The sequence below is a fragment of the Pelodiscus sinensis genome, chromosome 14 (assembly GCF_049634645.1).
Source record: "Pelodiscus sinensis isolate JC-2024 chromosome 14, ASM4963464v1, whole genome shotgun sequence".
Taxonomy (NCBI): domain Eukaryota; kingdom Metazoa; phylum Chordata; order Testudines; family Trionychidae; genus Pelodiscus; species Pelodiscus sinensis.
In genome coordinates, this window is record NC_134724.1 from 37,279,131 (window position 1) to 37,297,056 (window position 17,926).

Consider the following 17,926-nt stretch of genomic DNA (forward strand, 5'->3'; position numbering starts at 1 on the left):
ACTCTTTTCTATTACAAGTCAGTTAGATAAGTGCAATTCTATTGCATTGGCTTTTCCTATGTAAAGTATCACTAGACTTTCAATGAAGTTTTGATCTGCAAACTAAATTACAGGCAATACTACAAATCACAAAGCATTTGAAATACAACATTTTAAAGTCATTTTAAATTTAAAAAAGATTTTCAGGAAAAATCATTTTAATGTATTTTAAAGTTAGACTTACGAGCAACAATATAGGAGACAAAAAAGGTTGAGGCATCTCTGCTCAGATAAATTCTCTCAGCTGCAGTAGATAAAAAGTAAAATTGCACAAGTTTAAGATATAAACCTTGCGAGAACAAATCAAGTGCTAATTGGTAAGGGTTAAGCAGAAAATTCCCCAATGGGATGATTATTTCACAACCACTCAACTTAGATTCTTGCACCTGCCTATGAAACATCTAGTACTAGATACTGTTGCAGAAAAATATGGACTAAAATGGACCACTGGTCCGTATTATGGCAATTCCAATGTTCTCATGGTCTGGAAAATGTCCTTTTGCACTCTGGAAAAAAGAACACAATTTGGTGACTTTCCAGAACAGGGGGAAGCAAGACTCAGTCCATGGCAGATGCATCTGATTAGAAAGAAAATCTGTCTTGAGAAACAATGCCCGCCTTAGCATGATAACGCACTTTTCTGCTTTCCAGTAAGCCTGCTTGATTCACTGACAATACTAAAATCTAGTCTTTCTAAAATCCCCATCACTTACAGGATGAATGAAATAGGCAAAAAGGACGGGGGGATGTTATAGTAATTCCTGTTTTCCTGTGAGACCACCCCGTGGAGAATGCTTCACAGTGGATTCTCCAGGGACCAACAGACAAAGCAAAAGGTTTTTGATGAATAGCCTGGCGTTAAGAAGTCTCAGGGAGTCTTCCTAATCCAGAAACTGTGAGGGGAGAAATTCACTGATTTCACTGACTTTCCCCTTTCACAAGAGGTATTGGTTACTAGCGGAGACGCAGCATGTTGTATATTGACATACAACAGGAATGAATAAAAGGAAACAATTTAACATTGACTCACGCTCACAGTGTTTACAGAGAATGAAAAAGCTGCTCATAGCCCATTCCTCTGTAGAGTCTTTGTAGAATTTCTTTTTTGTAGAATTGTGACAGAAAATATCAATGTTCATTTTTAGGCTTTTTTATTTTTATCTAAATTGCCACAAGAGCACAAAATTATAGGGCACTACAAGGCAATTATTGTGACAATAAATGTTGAGATTCAAAAAGTTACAGCTTTATAAGGTTTAACACACAAATTGTCATTATCATGCCAAAACAGAGTAAATATCCTTAAACTCTTAATAAGTACAAGCAGCCTTTTTTCTTACTTTGCCTATCCATACATTTTGATTACCTATGTAAATATTTTTCATCAGTTTGTCTGTGTACAGTGAAATAAACATTCCGGATAGAAATCGAATCCTGCCATGCTTACTTCTACAGCAGACTGAGGAAAGTGCCCATGGCTCCTACAGCTGCGTAGAGCAGGACAACATCCCTGTGATGGTGCATGTGAAAAGTACTAGGATGAGTCAGCAAACTTTCAATCTCGAAGGGACGTAATAAAGAAAACAAGCTGGGAAACTGAGAAATAATTCCACATCCAAACAGTAAGGTTTCCTCTGCCCTGTGGACGGGGTGTGCTCCTGAGTCAGGAGTTGAGCAGATTTCCCCATTCGATATCTTGCTCAAAAAACTGGTAACAGTGCGAAGGCCATTTTCAGAGCAAAGCTTAAGACGAAGTTCATCTCAAAGAAGTTAGGGGGGTTACAGCAGACTAATTAGGATACAATCAACAGGACTATGTAGCACTTTAAAGACTAACAAGATGGTTTATTAGGTGATGAGCTTTCGTGGGCCAGACTCACTTCCTCAGATACAATCGTTATCCTGCTGTGAAATCCTAGTGGTGACAAGGCACACCATCTTCACCACCAAGTAGCTAGGAAGAGTTACCATCGTATCGATGATTTCTCATATTTTACCTCAAAATAAAGCTACAGTTCCATGTTTCCACTAGGATTGCAGCAAGATAATGTGAGTTCATTATTCTGCAGGGGGAAAAAAAGGTTATTCTCCTTCAACACCTAAACCTAATGACAAATTATACACAGTTTTGCACCTGAACTCCTCTAGACCTTGCTTTGATGGTCACTATTTTCTTGTAAACACTCAATAGCACCAATACCATATGAAAGACAGCATCTTAACTAGGAAGAAAATAATGTATTTTCACTATGAACTGAAGTTGGAAAATGCACATAAAACAAACAAGAAACGAAGCAACAAAGAAATAGTTGGCTCTTTTTCACTACAGTACTTGAAAGCTTCCCAGTTGGAGTGTAGGTACAGCAGTCAAGTGGCAATTGATCACAAAAGGGCTATTTAGTCACTGTTCAAATAATGCCAACTCATACAATGAAGTCAAATACCAATAGGATTTGTTTGAAGTCAACCACCAATGTCAAATACAAACATACCAAATGAATACAAACATACCAAATGTGACAAAACTGCCATTCAATTAGGATATTTCTATAAATAACTGTCAGATCTGCAAGCAACTCACCATACACCAAATGTACATTTCAAACACCATTCTGACAAACTGAAAAGCTATTTATTTCATAGAAGTAGAATTCAGAACAATCACATCCTAAAAGGTGTTATGCTTTCAGAAAGCAGGAAACCATACACACTACTGGCTTTGTAAATATATTACGGACCTCACAAAGATTACTTGATGGCAAATACTGACATGCCTTTACAGTGTTCTAAAGGAATCTAATTTGGCCAAGGATCATATAATTTTATTTCCAAACTATCTCGGAGGGGGGAATCTCAGGGAGATGGTCGAGGTGTGCTGTTGTACAAAGTGCATTATAAAGGTGTCACAGGAGCCATAGGAAAACGCATAAAATCATAGTATTCTGCACTTCCACTCCAGCCATGCTGGCATCATTGGGAATGCACCGCTTGTGAAGAGATAGCTCAATTGTCACTGCTATTTGAGGGACTTTGCGGAGAGGTTGGAAAGGGTGATGTAAATAGAGCGAATGCATGTCCTGGTGGTCTAGTGTAGGACAAATCCAGCAACAGTCCCCAGTTGCGTCTCAGTCTGGTATTGCCTATGGCTGACGAAAATGCAAGGCTAAGCTCCAAAAAAGTTGTGATCAGCAAAGCCTCCATTCTGCTGTTTGGTGTAGGGAAGTGTGATTGTGGCTCAGGGCCTGAGTGTTTAGCAGTGAAGGATAAAAGGGAAAGATGGGAACAAAAGAAGAAATAGGGGAGAGAAATGCAGAAGATATGAAGCACACTTCACAGAAAAATGAATTGGTAAAAAAGGCAAAAATAGCAACACTGTAAATTAGGAACCAAGGTCAGATCCTACACAGACAACAATATAACTTCACTGACTACAATCAGTTTACCCCACAAAGTCTAAGAATGAAAAAACAGAAGTATGCATCAATTAAATGTATCGGTGCTCATTTTTGTGATTGCTAGCTGGATCGGTGTCCAGAAGTAGTTTTGGAATGACCACACTATGGGCGAGAGATCTGAAAGCAGTTAGAAAAGTGCATTCACAGCCACAAGGCTGCCAAAACATGGAACACGCTAGCCAAAAGCTGGTGGGGGCAGGAGCTCAGAAAGCACACGATTCTGTGAAATTCACAATGCCGCACATGAAATGGTTTAAGAGCTCAGCAAGTCCAGTGAGGTGTGATTGAACAGAGCCCTACCTCCTCTACTTTTAACCCCAGCACATGGAAAAACTGTGGAATAAAGTCGCAAGAAAATGAATGGCAAACACTTCAGTTTCTACAACAATAACATCCTTAGACTGTTTACATACAAGACACTCTAAGAGCAAAGAGGGTCTGTCTGAGCATCTAGATCTTGAGAGCCTACCACAACCCCTGTAAACAAAGGTCCTTGAGATCACAGCAACATTAAAGGGCTTGTGCACTGCCTACATTTACAGAAATGCAAATTGCTTATTTACCAGCAGAAAAAAGGCAGTGTCTAAGGAACAGAAACCAGGGAGATTTGCAGAGAGAACATGAGCATGCTTGACCACTGTTAGCTTAGGGGCCTGGAACTGGCTGGAAAGTATTTCTTTACTATTTGAAAAATATGGTTACCAGGTGCTTGGGTGGGCTTTGTCCATCCTTGTGTATCAGGGCAGGGGCTTCCCGTGCATATAGGCCGACTCGGCCATTGCCTAGGGCGCCGCGTTAAACGGGACGCCCAATGATGACATCACACCCTTGAGGGCAGTGGAGGCAGGGTCACCGATCACGCATTCTGCCTGGGATACGGGGGCGCCAATCGCACATTCCGCCTGGGGTGCCAGCTGCCGGCAGCCCGCCTTGGGCCGCCCCTGTATCAGGGTTTCCCAACCTACGGGCTGGGACCCAAATATGGGTCGCCATTACATTTCAAAAGGGTCACCAAGGGTCTCCCCCCAGGTGGCTCTGCCCTCTCTCTTCCCCCTGTTTTTGAGTTGCCCTGGGTCACCAAGTCTTCCTGAATTGTCAAAATGGGTCCCCATCTGGAAAAGGTTGGGAACCGCTGCTGTATATATTCAAAGTTGGCTAGGAGGGACACAGTTTGTAGCTGGGTTCTATTGTACGTCTTTTGATAGGTTTTATATTTTTACAAAGCAACAACACACACACACACTGGGGAGGCGGGCTCTGACATATATCCCACACACAAAATGTGATTAAACCAGAATTAAAATAGTTTAAAAACAGCCAACACTTAAAACCAGGAAATTATAAATGAACGTTAGATTTGAAAAAGACATCTGAAATATTAAATCGTGACAGTGTGTGGGCCAGAAACTCTGCTCCTGCGAGATTTAAGACCGCTGCATTAGAGGACTTCTTGTCCATGGTGTCTCAGCAATTACCTTTCCCCAAAAGTCTCTCTTTTTCCTCATCCTTTGGAAAGCCACGCTTGCAGGACTACTTAACCCTATGCTCCAGCACTGCATGCATGAACCACAAGGGAAGCTTTGCTCCTGCAACGAGTGACAGATAATATAAAGAATACATAGGATCTGACAAACGTTATGAAGTCCACCAGGCATATGGTGACGTTTACAGAGTCCAACAGGAACGGAGAATAATCAGTAACTCCAAAAATAGGCAGCCTAACTTCTCAGAACTAATCCTACATGTGACTTATGCAGAGCTGCTTTGTAATAATCTAAGAATATTGAGATGTAATGGTTTTATAAACACTGTGCAACCTGATCCGAGAGGAAGCTATTGAACATTGGGTTAGAAGACTTTCCTGTACAAATGAACTTAGTTTGCTTAATAAGGGTGTTATGGGGAAAATGAATAGCTATGGATAAACAAAATCTCCCCAACAAGCACTGGAGACCAATTACAGGGCAGAGGAATATTTCACTCCAATCTGAAGAGACATCTGTGTTTTCAGGATGGGAACTAACTGATTGAAGGGCAAAACAATTAAAAGTCTGGGGGCGGGGTGACAATTTTCAGGAGCTGTCCTGTGGAACAGCACAAAGATAGGGTCTGGCAGGAGGCAATCTGAAGATGAGCTTCCTCAGGACTGGTAAGCCATAGGGAGAGGCAGGCATGCATACATACAAACTGGTTTACTCTTTTTAGATCTGTTCTTTCTTCAAATGCCTTGGCTCTAGCTTGGCTTTAAGAAGTTTGTCTGGTCACTGCTGATTTTGCTCCCAGTGAGAACAGAACTTCTGATACTTGAAGATCAATCAACCTACTAAGTTACTCACAGTTGCCTGTTATGATTCTACCCAAAAGAAATGATAACCTGAGGCTAAGCAGGGTGTGTTCTCAGAGTCCACGAGGGAGCCAAAGGTACAATTAGCTTGGTAAATGTGACACTAAGAGCCCAGTTCAACAGACCTTCCATAATCAGCAGCAAATACTTTAGAATAAACAACAGTATTGGGAAAATTGGTTATTTATTTCCAAATCAATACTGCATCTGCGCAAAGACCCTCATATCATGGAGATGCCTTCTTTCAATCAGTTATTTTTGGGACCCGTTCTGTTCAATATCTTCATCAACAATTTAGATATCGGCATAGAGAGTGCGCTTATTAAGTTTGCAGATGATACCGAACTGGGAGGGGATGCAACTGCTTTGGAGGACAGGGTCCTAATTCAAAATGATCTGGACAAATTGGAGAAATGGTCTGAGGTAAAACAGGATGAAGTTTAATAAGGACAAATACAAAATGTTCCCCTTAGGAAAGAACAATCCGACTCGCACATACAGAATGGGAAGCGACTATCTAGGAAGGAGTACGACAGAAAGGGAACTAGGGGTCATAGTGAACCACAAGCTAAATATGAGTCCACAGTGTGACGCTGTTGCAAAAAAAGCAAACATTATTCTAGGATGCATTAATAGGTGTGTTGTGAGTAAGTTGGCCTCAGTTGGAGTACTGTGTCCAGTTCTGGGCATTACATTTCAAGAAAGATGTGGAGAAATTGGAGAAGGTCCAGAGAAGTGCAACAAGAATGATGAAAGGTCTAGAGAACATGACCGATGAAAGACTGAAAGCATTGGGCTTGTTTACCTTGGAAAAGAGAAGATTGAGAGGGGACATGATAGCAGTTTTCAGGTATCTAAATGGGTGTCACAAGGAGGAGGGAGAAAAATTGTTCTTCCTGGCCTCTGAGGATAGGACAAGAAGCAGTGGGCTTAAACTGCAGCAAGAGAGGTTTAGGTTGGACATGAGGAAAAAGTTCCTAACTGTCCGGGTGGTTAATTGCCTAGGGAGGTTGTGGAATCTCCATCTGTGGACATATTTAAGAGTAGGTTAGATAAATGTCTATCAGGGATGGTCTAGACAGTATTTGGTCCAGCCATGAGGGCAGGGACTGGACTCGATGACCTCTCAAGGTCCCTTCCAGTCCTAGTATTCTAGGATTCTATGTCCAGTTTGTTGGAAATTTAGTCCCATCTTCCCAGATGTAGACTGGCCCAAAGTGATGCATGAATTTGTCACCTCCAGACCAGATTACTGCAATACTAAGAATCTGAAGCTGAGTATGAAAATAAAGCAAAGGCGAATTTTTGCAAAATGGAGACGTCCCCCTACTCCATAATTTAGGCAGCCACACACACATAAAACACATACTCCAGCCTCTCAGACATCCGGTTCTCCTTAGCTATCAACTTATTGCCTTGATCCCAATCCTCAAAGATGTTACTAGAATAGGTCTCAGCCACACGGGTGAACACATTCCATGAAATGCCAAAACTGTTGCACTACTCAGGAAAGGGACAGATTACAAAACCCTGTCTGAAGCCCATGACAACCTTGACCAAGGATTCTCAGGTGAATGGATCCTATTACAGAACAAGTTTCCAAAGGAAAAAAATAAATCCAAAATATGACTGTCTTTAGGAAACACTACAAAACCTCCCTACGTTGGGAAAAAAAACAAAACACAGAACTCAATTCACAACAAAAATCACCCCAATTTTTTCCCCTCAAGGAAAAAACCCCTTACTCCAGCACAGTTTCCGGTCATCTGAAAAGGAAGAAGAGCCACATACAAAGCATGTACCAACTGGCTTCTAAGGCAAAATGATGCCTCGGCCAGGCGTCACCAAAATCAAATGGATCATCAGCTAGTGAAGTGGCCATTCTTTGGAAGGAAATTATGAATGAGAAATGTACACTTTATCAAAGACAACTGGAGATACCTGCCCCCACAGACGTCGTCTCCTCAACCTCAGCAGGAGATTATTTTCTAAGAACTCTAAGTAATAAGAGCTGACTCCACAGATTACAGCTCTCCCTCCATCTCTACCCACAGCATCAAACAAACATGAAGAATAGGGAATCAAACTGGGGATTGGTTGGATTTCTTTCAGCCAGGACCCAACTGCTATAAACATGTGGTAAGAGAAACCTTTCCTCTGAATGCATTTAGATTGTTAAGTTAGATACTGATCATGCTTAACTTTTATTTCTTTGTAACCAATCCTAATGTCTATGCCTCTTTACTCATAATCACCCCAAACCTGTCTTTCCATAGTTAATTCACTTGTTTTAATGTTTTATCTAAACCAACATATGTTTAGTTTGAAGAACTTGACAAACTTCATTTAGGATAAGAAGATTTGTGCGTACCCTTTTCTGTTAATGAAATGACAGCATTTACAGCTTGTTTTTTCCTGGAAGCTATTAGGCAACACAAGATAGACATTTCTGGGGGAAGCCTGGGAGTGAGAATTTGCTGGTGTTGCCCACAATGTAATTCATGGGTAACTGGCTACAGCACCTCATGCAATATAGCTGGAGTGGTTTACATGCTGGAGGCTATAGGTGAGCCAAGCAGGAATGATTCCTTTCACAACAAAGCAGCAGAAAAGGCACCCAAGGCTAGAGAATCGAGGGGACGCAGCTGTCCACTTGTCCAGGCTGTACAGTGGGTAATGTCTCAGGAAGTTACTTCAGCAGGATTAAAATCTAAGTGTAGACACGTTCATAGTTAGATCAACATAAGCTGCCTTGCGTCACCCTAACTGCATCAGTCCTTAGGGACAAATCTCCAACTCTGGGCGTGCATACAGCTGAAGTACAATGGACACCTGCAGGCCCTTGAAGAGCTACCTGCCCAGCTCACCTCATTTCTTTTCTTCACAAAAATTTTCATCTGCCAACAGACCACACATGCACATTTTCGTGTATACATTAATTTTTCTGACTGATGGGGAAGGAGGAGCAAGGCTTCTAACCTAAAGCCTGTCCAAGTCTTTTTATAAAAAAACCCAATAAAGTTAACTGTAAACATTTACAGTAGTTTGAAGCAACAATACCAATGCACTGAGTGTAGTAAACTCAATTTTTAAATCTTCTAGTAATTAAGGCTGTTAATTGAAAGGAATTTTGGGGGGGGGGGGATCACCAAGGATTTTAGAAAATAAAATTCACTATTTTATAGCTCTGCTATAGCATGCGAAAGTGAAAAAGTATGTTATTAATTACTTCACAAAGTAACTGTTAACTGAATTTTTTCAACAACGTTAAATTTATATGGTCTTGAAGAAGGTCCACACCTAAATATTGTTATTGTTAATGCTGTAGTCTTGCTTGCTATCTTTTAGCAGATACCCCCCAGCCGATAATATACAATCAGAACTATTTGTTTTAGAACACATCAAAAATGGCTGTGTCGTCACTGCCCCTTTAATCTTACCTCCAGCACTGGCCCAGCTCCAAGAATAATCTGTTCGACTCCACTGACAAATCCCTTCTGGCTGAGAGCAGTGAGGTGATGAATCAGAAAGTTTGTGCTCTGCGTTTTCCCTGACCCGCTTTCTCCTGATATCACAATGCACTGGTTCTTCCTGCGCTGGAGCATAGCATGATAGGCCACATCAGCCACAGCATAAATATGGGGCTCCAGCTTCCCAAGTTGATGATTATCATACATTTTGACATACTTCGGATTGTAGATGGGGAGAAATTTGAAGGGATTAATAACGATCAGAATGCTGCCTACATAGGTATAAATTTTTTCCTGCTTAAAGCGGTTTCTGAGATTTTCCAAGAGCGTTTTCTCATTTAAATCCGGTAAACTGCACAAATCATCATAGTCCTTCTGCTGCGGCTGAGGGAGGAATCCACGTTCCATCATCCTGCGACGCTCTTCGGTCACCTGGAGCCAGGACTGGAGACTGCCATAATGAATCGACCCATCTAGATTCTTCTCCCTCAGAAGGAAGCGATAGTCTTCCCCACTCAGGCGGTTCTCGAGGGCCATGCGGGGCCACAGCATCATGCGCTGGACGGGGCAGTCTGTCGGATTGAGAATCCATTCCTCCCCACCAAACTCCTTCACCTCTGCTAGCACGTAACATTTTGTTTTGTCTAGTTGCAGTTTATTTATGAGAGAGTCTATTGCCTCAGCAGCTGTTGAAGTTTTTCTGGCAGTAATGGGGCAATAAATGGTCCCTTCAGCAATGCTCCCAGGGTATACGTGTAGTGTAAACTCACTGTCCTCAAAGCGTCGTCTTCCTCCAACATCATTTACATTCATATTGGACCCTTCCCATTAGTACCTGCAGTGCATCTTTAGAATGGTCCAGTGTGCCGGCATGACATCAACACTACAAAATCAAGACAAAAATGTTTTAGATTTAGGGATTTCTTTTAGTAACAAGTATTTTAAATATACTTATGCACTTTGTATGAAAAGGTAAAGCAATCTAACAGCTACATACCATCCTCAGCCATACTATTCAGATTTTTACAAAAGTAACTGAGTCTTCCAAAGGTGCCATTTGGAAAGAAAGCAGTTTAAATATCATGATCCTTTCAAGAAAACTGCAGCTAGAACACCTTTACTGTGCTAATGGTGGTAATTTCAGGCTCCATTCTAATCTGATCATCTCAAGGATAGATCACTTCAGATTTTGCAGGAACTACCAAGACTCTAGGGCAGGGGTGTCCAAACTTTTTTCAAAGAGGGCCAGATTTGAAGAAGTGAACATGCGTGAGGGCCGTCCCTGCACTCTCAGCCCCAAGGCCGAGGGCCCGCAGGGTCGGAGGCGGGCCGAGAGCGCAGGGCATGCCAGCCTCACGGCGGCCAGGAGGCAGGGCGAACCCGCAGCCGAGCGGGGGAGCGGGGCTGCGGACGTGCCCTACAGGGCAGGCTCTAGGACCGTGGAGGCTATGGGCGGCGGCGGCGCGGCCGGAAGCGGCGCGCTGGACGTGCCAGTTCAAAAGAGCGCCGGGGAGCCAGGAGAGGGGGAGGAAGCGGGGGCCGTATTAAATCGGAACACGGGCCGCAATTGGCCCGCGGGCCGGACTTTGGACATGCCTGCTCTAGGGCATCAGGGATTTGAAATGCATCTCTAGATTTAAATGCATTTTATTATGGCCACAGTCAGTGAAGAAAGTTGTGTTTTGTGATTGGTATAGCTACTTTTGGTCCCAAGCGATGGTGGCACAAAATCAATTCTACAAAACAGTATAGTTTTACAAATTAACTCACTTTTGAGAGTTTGTACTTTTGGTGCTTTCATTCTTTGGATAGTTAAAGTAAACAAAGAGACTATCTTTTTTTTTTTAATGGTTCACAAGTATCTGGGCATCCGTTTACTCACACGTAAAAGGCATTTAAAAATATCTGCCTTGTGAGGATATTATGACCCTTAATATCTGTTAAGTGTGATTTTGGGCTACTGTCAGTATAACAGAATTATTATTATTTTTAAAATTAAACAGCTTCAAATTGCTGCAATAAAGAGATATTCTAAACAGAAAAGAAATTGCTTTCGTCATCAATCCAGATGATGAAACATACATTTTCTCCAACACACATTTCACAAGATAGCATTCAAATCAAAATAAGAGTATGTCCGATATTGTTAAGGGATTCTGGAAACTGGCAGGTTGCTCATAAGACTATTTAAAATAATTTAGTTCCTTGTTTTTCATGAGGTCTAATTTCACTCATAACAATATTGAAATTTTTACAACTGAGACTCAGTTCAGTGCCAAAGCAAAATGAAAGCTAGCTTACTATTTCTCACGTGATGTAAATACACTACCACTTTGGCAAATAGTGACTTGCCATAAGATGCTCACAAATACAGAATTTGGTTAAAAAAAAATCCATGTTAGTTTTTCTATAATACCTAGCAGCATTCTAGGCATTTCACAAAGAGAAAAAACTGTCCAGGGTTTGCTGATGCAGCAGAACTTCCATTCTGATGCACCTTCTACTCCCAGATGAGGTGGCCAGCGACAGAGCGGGTGCAGGAGACCACCTCAGGCTTTTGTGCTCCATCTTAAACTCCCATGGGCAATTCTCAGTTGGCCAGTTACAGCCATAATCAAATTCTTAACCTACGTCCCCCTCCACATCTTAAAAAAAAAAAAAAAGACAGAAACAAGTAAACGGAGTACAAATCTGGATCATGAAGCAATTACTTTATAAAAGACCCAGCTCTGAGTTCTCCTTTCCCTCTAATGCTTCAAATAGTGCAGAGAGTTATCAATGTTCATGAAGCTAACTCAACCCTTTTACTGCCCACTGGATATACAGCCAAATTACTCTCACACAGCACAGAAACAGACACTCATTTCTTATTGTGACATTCCAGACAGAAAATGGGGGAGCTTGCAAGTTGACAGCACTTGCGTGGGTGTATGTTAGCGATTTTACCTTTCCTTCTCCAATTTATTTACAGTATTAACAGATCTTACCTCTAAGTACCGTGTGCTGTAGCGAGTCGGTCTGAGTCTATGGAAGTATGCGCATTACACACACTGGCTGATTTCAAAGAACAGAAAATATTGCCAAAGTTAAAAATAATTCCTGAGATTGTGGCATACTTCCTGACACACAATCAAGTCATCCACTCAGTCCTACATTTCCTTTCAGTACCACCCAAGATAATCTCAATTCTCTATGGTCTGGGCCACAATCAGCCCAGGAACATGGGGAGATTCTGTAAGAGGCACCGTACACAAGTCACAACCCAGGAGCTGGTGGTGGGATGGCAGCTTCAAGCAAGCATTGTGCTCTCCCAATTCTGGATGGCTCTGCAGCTCCTGGTGAAACAGACCACTTCAAGGACCTGCCAAACTATGGCTTCGGCTAAACTTCTAAAATGAAAGCGCCGCCACAGCGATGCTTTCAAGTATAAGCGTAGACTTAGCATATGGCAGCCTGACCCTCACTGTCCGTGAGTTGCAGCTTTGCTTAGAACTTCCTTAGTGCTGTGAGCTGCAGCCTGCCCCGGCATACCACTGTGACATTCTACACTGTGGAGGAGTCCCATATTCCTCACCTGTATAGAACTGACACTGCATATAAAACATGCCATGTAAGGTATCAGGGAAAGGTTATGATTAGCTGAAAGTCACTGATCTCTCTAAACAGGCCTATCTCTAGTGCATATGAAGTTATGAGATTGTGTTGTATAGCTGTCACTAAAACATACTGAGAGCCACACATTAACCCCCCTTTCCCGCCCCCTTCTCCGGGACAACACCAAGTAAAGTAACCGCAGGGGCAGGTTAAACAACCTTCAACAGCCATCGTCCAGCAAGGGAGCAATAATTCAATGGCTCGCCTGCAGGAGGCCATACCAGAGTAACTGCTCAACTTCGCATGACTCAGCAGTACCTCTGCCTCTTTTTATCACTGTGTGATATAAGAAAATCACCTCCCTCACAATGGTGATAAAGCATTGAATTTATTCAAGTGTATAAAAGGCTTTTCGGATCCTCTGATGGAAGGTATTACAGAAATGCAAAGTATTATTTTATGCTGTATCTACTTATTCAACTCTCGTCAAATATCTCCGTGAGTGTACATTCCTAGATACAGGCTTGAAGAACACAGTATATCAATTTGTTCCCATGCAACATACTTGGCATGGATTCTAACAAACTGTGAAAGCTGCACACACTGCTTCAGAATACACATCATGTACTGGGAAAAGCTGCATCTGACGAAGCGGGTCTTTGCCCATGAAAGCTTATGCTCCAACACTTCAGTTGGTCTATAAGGTGCCACAGGACTCCTCGCCGCTTTTGCAGATTCAGACTAACACGGCTACCCCTCTGATACTGGAAAAGCACATACAGCTAGATTTTGGATTAGCCATACCTTTAAAAAAATAAAAACAAATATACTAGCCAGTAGGAACTTTGAACCCAGTTTGTTTTCAAACCCTCCATTGGCAGTAATATCTGCCATTAGGGGATATAAAGTATGTTCTTACATTACCTGGCACAAGGTAAGTAAATCAAGCTACAATCCTAGTGATGACAAGGCAGTTTGTTGTTTCCACGCAAGTTAGCAGGTCACGTTACGACTGGGGAAACCTAGGGTTTAACTTGACCTGCTAACCTGTTTCTGGCTAATTAACACGAGGTCTTGAAGCTTGACAGGCTCCCCATAAACTGCAACAAAGTCTGTAAGAGGCCCTAGACAACTTCTATTCATTTTTAGAGAGGCATTTTTCTGTCGCTGGCAATTATTAAATCAAGATTGGAATTTTTTTTAAGACATGCTCTAGCTCAAAAGGAATTCTTTGGAGGAAGTTCTATGGCCTTTGTAATACAAGAGGTCAGACTAGATCATAGCAGTCCCTACTGGCCTTAGAATTTGTGAATGAATTTAGGAACCTGTGTTACTTTGACACAGTAGTATGTCATAATAGAGAGTTGCTTAACTGAGCTACAATATTATAACCTGAAAGGTTTGGCAGTCTACAGAGTCAAGAACTGGTTTTCTGGACTGCAAAAATGTCAATCATCTTGGAATTGTACCTTTGCGAAATCTGTTTCACTGTGCTACTTTTAAAGCTAGAAGCATCCAATGAAATTCTAATTTAGCAATATGCAGCAGAGGGGACAACTGGCTTGCAACAATTTTAAAGTGACAGAATTATACAAACCCTAAAAGTAGCTTCAGCTACACACACTCATGTTCCATCAGATGATGCAGTTTAATATTTGTAAATAGTGCCAGAAATGTTTTACAGATGTGTTATTTTAAATCAGTGGAGTGTTTGCAAAGAGCCTTCCACAATCATGGGTGCACAGAAGTAAGGTTTAACAAGGTACTTCCCAATGTTTGGTCTCTCTCTCTCTGGATTTTAAAAACATCCAAGCACACTAGAAGTATTCTTACGACAAAATGTGATTTATCCATGCAAAGGAAAACAGTCATTTCACTTAATGGCATTGCTGTATTCCTCTGTCTAGAGAGAGGATGAGTTACCAAAATGAATACTGTCCAAGCAGGTGGTGGTATTGTATCACTCTGATAAATATGTAATCATATCTTTGTGCTTGGATATGTAAATTAAAATGATAAAGATATGAAAAAAGACAAGACTGGATACGGTATAATCCATGAACACTGGCTTTATATAAACCCTGTGTACTTCACATTTTTAGCAATGCCATGTGTTTTAAGAACATTGAGTAAAATTTTCAAATATCCCAGTACTCCAAAATAAAACTATATCCATGTAGCTAAAGAAAACCGCAGCTCACTTCTACAGACTCATAAATGAGATGCAATGAATCAGTACAGATGTGTCTATACCAAACATGCTGCAGCTTATAAAATTAGCATGACTCAGTCTACACCAAAGATTTCTTTGAACTGATACACCAATATGCTGATCTTTGAGGAGGCTAAAGGAGGGGGCACAAGTGCCCTTATTTCACTGGAAATCTAACCACAACTTTTAGATTTTGCAGTACAAGGAATAGGAAAGCCCATGTTTAATTTTGGAAGCTCTGGTCATTATTTATCTATTTGTGGACTTAATGCATGCACTCTTCGAATTATTTTGGAGAAGTGCTGTTGCCTGTGTTATACAGAAGGTTAAGCTAGGTGTTCACAGTGGTTCTCTCTGACCTTGAAATCTATCAGAGGTTCTCCAAATATGACCGTTCTTTCTTCAGACAGGAATGCCTTATCTGTTGTGCACCTATTCTGTATGTAAATAGTTTAGGAGTTTACAAACTGTACTATAAACTCTTCAATTCCTAAACCCTGGTAGCGAATGAAATTTTTCAAAGGACAAAACCAAATGCTGGCAGAACTGAATTTAGGTACTAACTGTTTGCCATAGGAAGAGCAGAATTTTTAAATCAAGCATTTTTAAAAATAAGAGTGATGTGGGACATTTATTATTTTGACAGTTACAAACTGTAAGATAAATATGGCTTGGTTAAAATTATAAGTTTTAACCCAGAGTTAGAAAATTGTCTGAAGATGGTAAACCAAGCCCTGAGACTAATTAGCATTAACTAGACACTACAGGCCCTCTCCCTCGCACACCATGAGCTGGGAACATTGCAACGGTACACTTGGTCTTCAGGGGAGGGGTCTCACGCATCACTCTGAAAAGACCAAGCTAGCTATTCAATGGAGCACCACTTATGGGCTCCAAGGAATGCCACATTCAAATCCTCCCAGATGGGGGGCAGGGCCGGATTACGGCATGGGCTAGCTGGGCAGCTGCCCAAGGCGCCATCCTATGAGGGGGTGCTAAAACACACCCAGGGTCACCTGCAGGTGCCTCTAGGGCTGGCGCATGGAACGCAGTAGGGCGACGGCTGCTGCTTCACCCAGCTGCATCCCGCCTGCAGCCCCAGCTCTTGTGTGGAGACTTGGTGGCTCCTGAGGGGCGGTGAGTTAACATGAGGGCGCTGACTCCTTTTCATTTGGCCAAGTCCTCTAGGCTCCCTCCAGCTGATTCGGGGCTTTCCCTCTGCTTCTCCAGCCCACGTGGAGTGTGGGGGGGGACCCTGGCTGAGCACCATGGCCAGCTGGGGCATGCTCCCAGCTGAGCTTCTGGGGCTCTCCTGGAAGGTGGCACATTAAGCAGCAGGCTGGTTAAAGGAGCTGGCTGGGGGTGCTCCCAGCCCAGCTGGAGGGCGGTGCAGCCTCCCCGGGCTGAGCACAGGGCAGCTGGGCTGAAGCAAAGAGGAGCTGCTGTCCTGCCAGCTGGCCGTGGTTTAAAGCTCAGGGAAAGCCCCCCAATGGGCTGGAGTGTAGTGCAGCCTCTGCTAAACACTGCAGCCAGCTGATCAGGCAGCTACCCCTCTGAGCCTCCAGCCCACATGGAGCGTGATGCACCTGAGCTTAAAACCACTGCCAGCTGGCAGGGCAGCAGCTTCTCTTTGCTTCAGCCCAGCTGCCCTGTGCTCAGCCAGGGGAGGCTGCACCGCCCTCCAGCTGGGCTGGGAGCACCCCCCAGCCAGCTCCTTTAACCAGCCTGCTGCTTAATGTGCCACCTTCCAGGAGAGCCCCAGAAGCTCAGCTGGGAGCATGCCCGGCCTCCTTCTGCAGCTAAGCACTCCAGCTAGCTGGGAGTGGTGCACTGCCTTACTTTCATCTCTGTTAACAAGAGAGTACAGAGTAGACCAAAACCTGCCCTGACTCCCAACAAGAGTGATCACAATCAATTAAACTCCATGAGGTATACACCAGGCTGAAATTGAGTTGTGTGTATCAATCTTGGGCCACATTTAAAAAGGTATTTAGGAACCAAAAGATGCACATAGGCACCTAAGATTCACAAAAGTGCCTACAGAGATTAGGTGCTTAATTCCTATCACAAGTCAATAGATGTTAAGCACCTAGCCTACTCAGATATGCATCTTCAGACACTTTACAGAAGTTTTTGTAAAGCCCTCATCCTAGTTCAGCAACTCCTATAGGCACACGTGATTTATCTCCAGGGGAGACTTGTTAAGTTGTACAAAGTTCATTTCATAGGCAATGCTGCTTCCACATTTCCAAGAGTAATAGCAGCGCCTATGCTAATCTTCTTATTCCTTTGTAAATTATATATATTTAAATTCCTTATTTTGAATAAAAATTTACAGTTTACAATTTTTAATAGAAATTCAAATTTCTCCCTGTACCTAATAGATAAATGTTGAACTTAAAAAAAAGTCTTGATAATAAATGTATTTAGAGTGTATCTGTTTGAAGGGGCACCCACATGTCTCAGTACGGCCCTGATGGGGGGAGAATTACTGGAGAATTCCCTTCATCTCCCGAAAGGGGATAAAATAGGGAGGCGAAGATTATAGGAGATTTCTGACTACCCTCACTGCACTGGACTTTCCACCTGGACATAAGGCTGAGGCCCAAATATCACCTTTTTTCCTCGTGGCCTGCCTACTGCCCAGCCAGACTTCTCTTCAGATATGAAGGGCTTCAGATGGCACAAATGAGAAAAGAGCTGGCCTCTGGAGGCACCATTCAGTGGTCATTCATGAGGGACTCCTTTTCCCTTCCATTTGTGACAGCTGCAACTTGCAATCACCAAAACTCAGCTACATCTACCCGTAAAA

The 17,926-nt window shown here is 42.5% G+C and overlaps 1 protein-coding gene across 12 annotated transcripts in view; it reads right to left on the reverse strand.

Moving 5' to 3' along the window:
- The window catches only part of MYO9A (myosin IXA), a 307,802-nt gene that overhangs the window by 217,043 nt on the left and 72,833 nt on the right, over positions 1-17,926 (reverse strand). For 10 of the 12 annotated variants that reach the window (XM_075897522.1, XM_075897517.1, XM_075897519.1 and 7 more), the window contains one exon: positions 9,279-10,191. In XM_075897522.1, coding sequence (XP_075753637.1) covers positions 9,279-10,121 — 843 coding nt within the window. In that variant the 5' untranslated portion in view covers positions 10,122-10,191. Of the gene's footprint in view, positions 1-9,278; positions 10,192-12,295; positions 12,355-17,926 lie in introns of those variants that run through there. The other 2 variants (XM_075897521.1, XM_075897526.1) reach the window with 2 other exon arrangements.